Source organism: Austrofundulus limnaeus, unplaced genomic scaffold (assembly GCF_001266775.1).
Source record: "Austrofundulus limnaeus strain Quisiro unplaced genomic scaffold, Austrofundulus_limnaeus-1.0 Scaffold160, whole genome shotgun sequence".
Classification (NCBI taxonomy): domain Eukaryota; kingdom Metazoa; phylum Chordata; class Actinopteri; order Cyprinodontiformes; family Rivulidae; genus Austrofundulus; species Austrofundulus limnaeus.
In genome coordinates, this window is record NW_013952562.1 from 209,461 (window position 1) to 215,083 (window position 5,623).

General features: G+C 37.2%; 1 protein-coding gene across 1 annotated transcript in view; it reads right to left on the minus strand.

Annotated features, from left to right (window-relative positions):
* Nucleotides 1–1,060: 1,060 nt before the first annotated feature.
* Nucleotides 1,061–5,623, minus strand: part of ell2 (elongation factor for RNA polymerase II 2) — a gene marked incomplete in the record, with an annotated part of 18,000 nt that continues 13,437 nt past the window's right edge. Inside the window, 4 exon segments of the mRNA XM_014017053.1 lie at nucleotides 1,061–3,212; nucleotides 3,446–3,490; nucleotides 4,138–4,309; nucleotides 4,401–4,464. Coding sequence (XP_013872507.1) covers nucleotides 3,096–3,212; nucleotides 3,446–3,490; nucleotides 4,138–4,309; nucleotides 4,401–4,464 — 398 coding nt within the window.

Here is a 5,623-nt window from a genome sequence, read left to right on the forward strand (position 1 = left end):
ATGTTATATACTGAATGTATGTATGATATTGGTAATTTTGGATTTTTTTAAATAAATATTTTTATATTTAGATTTCGTCAAAGGCTGTTTTAATACTACTGTACAATAATAGTTTTAGCTGAGTATGTTTAAAGATAGCTGAACTATAGCCCTTTGTAAAATTAGCATTTGTGTAGGATATGCATCAACAATAAACATGTGATCATCCTCCAYAACAAATTTCATCAATAAGTCTTTAAAGGTCAAATGAAAGGCTTTTAAAGTTAGCTGTGGTGGTCATTGTACATTTATTAGCATTTAGAATTAGGTAATAAAAGTTTTTGGCAACTTCTACACAAATCTTCTGCTTTGTCTAAAATGGCTGAAAAAGTTGTGACTAGCTTTTTTTTTTTATTCTTAGCTACGATTCACAACAGTGTATTAGGGCCACCTGCACAGTTTGTTCATAAAACACACAAAAAGTGCTGAAATCACCATATACTGAAGCTACACATATCAAATATATGTTTCACAAATCACACACTTGGTTTTAAATATTCTAGAGACAATGTAGAATAATTTAGTCCACGTTCGAAGTCTGTTGTTAGTTTTTAAATTGGAGCAATTGAAAAATGGTAGTGAAAACAGGTTGTTTTATTTTCTCATTTACAAGTTTTTTTTCTTGTAAATTTCTGACTTTATCATGTCAGAAAATATTTAGATTAAATGTTGCAAATTTCTGCCTTTAATTACGGAAATTTCTGAGTTTTTTTTTTCATCATGTCAGAAAATATTTAGATTAAATGTTGCAAATTTCTGCCTTTAATTACGGAAATTTCTGAGTTTTTTTTTCAACATAAAAGAATTGTTTTTTCTCAAATTTCTGAAATTAATCTCCGAAATTCAGATTTTTTTCCCCCTCGCACATTTGCTCCTCTTTTTTCATCTGCCCTTGTAACTATCACATATTTCATCTTAGTATTTCTTATAACAGATTAATTAAAGCCATTTAAAATTAGCTGTGGTGGCCATCTTGAATTTTCAAAAAAAAAAAAAAAAAAAGAAAAAGACAGTCTCACACTTTCCAGATCAACTAAAGTTTATTTTCATTGAAATGTGTACATTTCCAGGTGGGCGGGGTGACATCACAGCCCAGATTCACTTGATTTCCTGTAGTTTCTTGTCTGATTGGGCTTTTATCAGCTTCATCGTTACGACTCAACAAACGCCCCCTTCTCTCCGTTTAATCACGGTTTCTTTCCATCCCGTGCTGTTCCAACTAAACTCCAGAGCACATCTGGTTAGGACAGAAACTGTTGGAATGCTGTGGAGGCTACAGGCCCTTTGTAGCTCAAAACTGTAAATAATTTAATAAAGCAAAACATTTATCAGCTGCTGATTTTCTGTTTTCTTTGAGCCTCAACAGCCAGTCTACTGCAGAGACTGACGTGCTGACAGCAGAAAACTGATTTTAAAGTCTCCATTTAAGGGGAGAACAGCGTCAGATGTTCTCCAGTACAAGTCAGACTCTTAATATTCAAAGATTATTCTTTGAGAGGCTGATATTTGTGAAAGAGGAGCGATAGTTCTCCTCGATGCGACTCATTTGTTAGTATTCACGTCTCCTTTCAGAAACTTTACTCCATGGAAGCAGGACCAGAAAGGCATTTAATATTTGGCAAACATATCCTAACACAAGTTTGTAAACAACTTTTTTTTTCTTCCCTTGCTGAAATAAAGAACAGAAAAGAAGCCATCTATCAATCCGTGAAAACAAAAAGAAAAGAAAAACTCTCGCGCTGCTTTCTGGAAGTCAAACTAAGAATCGAGAACATCACAGTACAGATGGGTCCATTGGTGGATGTGACAGTGGCTTCCTCTTTTTATTTTTTCTTCTTTTTTTAAATATTTTTTAAACTGAAACAGGCTCATAACAAAGGAGGAGGGGGGGAGTGAGGGGGGTTCTTCTTCACAGAACCACTGTGAAAAAAAAAACTGGATCCTTTGCATCTCTTCTTTAAAAGATCTGGTTCTGTCTCTGCAGCCAGGTGGATCCTGGTCCTGGCTGCTCACACATCATAGCAGCGTTTTTTTTATTTTTTTTGTTGTTTGTTTTGTGTTGTTCTTACTTCTCCTGTTACTCAACCATACAAACAATTTGTAACACTCCTTCCTCCAACATTAAACACACACACAAACAAGGTTTCCAGGCAGTTGCAGTTCCTTTGCATAGTGTGTGTGGACTCTTGGGGCAGGCCCAGCTCATTTTTTTATTATTATCGTTATTATTAATTTTTCATAAAGTAAACGCCGTAAGGCTTTAAGAAATTTACACACGTTGGCCCTCCCCACCCACGGGTGACACAGGGATCGTCCTCCTGTTCTCAATGCCCCCCTTTGTGGTCATCACAACTGAAATTCATCACCCGGCGCACACGTGCTGCTGCTTCTCGGGTGGTTTTCTCCTCAGGGTCTCACTTCCTCTCTCTCCACTCAGGCTTTCCAGTACAGTCGTGTTTTGGAAAAAAAAAAGGGAACAAAAACAAGAGAGAGAGAGGATGTGAGGCAGCGGGGAGATCTTGAGAAGTTGTAGAGAGGGTTGTGTGCAAAATGGCTTCACAAATTCAACACATAAGGCCTGTGGTAATACATGTTGCATTGTTCAAGAAAAAGAAAAAAGAAAATCAAATATATCATCTGCTAACTCTTCTTTCCACTACGAATCTCAAAATAAATAGATCTCCCTCTTTTTTTTTAGTTAAATACAAGGTAATATTTTCTCTGATGCTCAAAAATACTTTTCTCTTAAGCGAGTGTCCTTCACAAAGTTAGAGTTGAAGTTTTTTTTTCTCCACACGTCTCGTCGCTCATGCAAGTCGATCCGGTGGTAACGAGTTCCACAGGAGGAGAATTAAAAAAAAAAAAAAAAAAAAAAAAATGGGTACTAAAGTCAGAGAGACTTTCAACATTTCAGGCAGTAAAGACGCCCGTGGAATCAAAACCAAGAAGGAGGGAATGAAGGATGACGAGAAAGCGTTTGAGAAGGCAGGAAATGAAAGAGATGTTATAATAAATAAGAGCGGGGTTTGACAATACTGCTCGGCGGTGCGGCTCTCTCAGCACCAGGCCTGGGCTCGGCGCTGGTCAAAGTCAGCGATCAGGCGCTTGATGTGGGCCAGTTTGTTGTGCAGGTATTCGCAGCGCTGCTTCTCCTCGTGGTAGCTGGGGTTGTGCTGCAAGAACCCGACACAGATCCAGACAAATCAGACTTTACCAGGTCATTCCCACAATGCACCACTCTAGACAGATACTTTGTTCTATTGTTTTGTTATTATAAATCTCATTTAAATTAAAGCTGATATAAAAAGGACACAGGTTGCATGGTTAAGATCAGAAGCCATGAACTAAGCTAATGTGTATGGTTGTGTACATGTACACAAGTATCACAGCCTGTGCAGACACTCACTTGTTTCATCTTTTTGTACTCTTTCAAGACTTCTTCTTGCACTTTCTGTAGAGAAAAACAAAAATGTTAAAACGGGACTTTTTAGCCAAGAAGGTAGAACCGATTATAACCAAATCTGTACTGACTGTGTGTGAATTACTGTGCTAGCTCTGTGCTAATATAGAGCAGCAGTTAAGATGCATACTGCAATGTTTTTGTTTTTATTTAATATTTAGAGTTACTTTACAAGATGCCCCCTGCAAGTTACCTTCTGTAATCTGGATTATTATTGCAGAGTTATTACTCAAAATTAAATGAGAAATCCAATCCAGAAAGTTGTGTACCTGTCTCATTTGTTTTATGAACGATTAAAATAAAATATATTTTCAGGTGGGTGTAGGAGTGCTTCTGTGATTTAATTATTAGACCGGACTTTTTTCACAAGACCCAATCAGTGGAGAGGGAGAAAAAAAATAGGACAATTTTGTGCACAAATAACTGCATAAGAAAGTAACTTCCATCTCTACACAAATAGAGTGCAACAAATTGTAACATTAGTGTTTCTAGTGATAGTGACCCCACTATTTATKCTCAGGAGCCGTTACTGACCAGGAGTGTACTAATTATGGATCAGGAATGCAGAGACTATAAACGTTTTATCTTTTGTTACGTGCCTGTCAACACTTATTCGTCTCATTAAAAAAGTCAGTGACCTGGTGTTCCTTGGTGCCGGGTGTCAGCTTCCGGCACTGAGCATCGAGCTGGGTAAAGCGGCGGGTGATGCTCTCCACATGGGCGTGCAGCTGGCGATACTCGTCGTACTCTGCGTTGAAGTCATCCTTGTAGTTCTGTCTCTGGTCAACAGACACGAGGGGCGTGTACTTCCTGCAAACAAACAAAAACACTTCTTCTGAGTACACTTTTTTTTTAAACTTTGACCAAACAACAGGAAGTGTTGAGGGAATTAAAAACTCACACTACATAGTCTGGACTCTCAAGTTTAGACGAGGATTCAGTGGACTGGACCGGCTTCTCTTTGACTAAAGAAATAAAACACGAACACTGGTGAGAAAAACAATTACCACTCATGTGTAAACTCACTTTAACATCTGTGAAAATACAAACAAACAAAAAAAATACATCTTTTGAAAGAATTCATTCATTGTACATTTTTAGCTCCACAAATAAACTTTTGGAATAATAAAAAGGGAGAATTGAAAGTTGTCCTCGACACTGAAACTAAATATCAGCAACTTGCAGCTAAAGAAAAGAGGCTGCTTACAAAGAAAAACTTTAATAAAGATTAAGCTTGACTAGTCTCACTAGGCTGATTGGTTTTTATGTGGACCATAAAAACCAGAAATGAAATAAAAGCATCTCTAAAGAAAGAGCTCACTCATAAATTCAGTCAAACCAGTCCAACAATTTCCATCTAATTATGTTTTAATTTTTCAATTTACAGTAAAAGTTTGAGGGCAAGACTATAAACACCTGTAAACCTCTTACACTCAGTATTTGATCAGCAGGGGGCAGCATTCCTTCTAAAACACATTTCCAAGAGATTTTTCATCAATTAGATTTACAAACGTGGAGAAGAACAAGGTTTGGACTTTTTCTCTGATTCACACTGGAAGATGTTCCTCCAGACAAAACAATGAATATACACATAAATCTGTCTAGAACAAGGGGGTCCAGTCCTGGTCCTCCAGGTCCACTATCCAGCATGTTTTACTTGTTTCTCTTCAAGTTCTGCAGGAGCCTGCTTCGTTCAAATTATGAGMATTGAAGCAGCGAAACAAGTAAAACAAGCAGGATATTAGCGGCCCCTTAAGGACCAGCACTGGACACCTCTGGGCTAGAACAACATTTTCTGGTTATAATAAAAACAAGACTGGTTTTGTTCGGGTTAGTGTACAAGTTTTTAATCTCATGTTTAGTAAAATATCTTTTTTTTACTGTTAACCTCTCAACTGGTCAATTTATTTACATGTGAAATAAATTATTTCAAATAATTCTTGATTGAATGAATTTCTATTTAAGCATTTTATTTATTATTTTTTATTTACCATTATTTAACCAGGCAAGTCCCATTGAGATCTCAGATCTCTTTATCAAGGGAGGCCTGAGCCTGAAGGTGACCTATTGTACATGTTTTGTTGGGTGGTGGAAACCGGAGTACCTGGAGAAAACCCACACAAG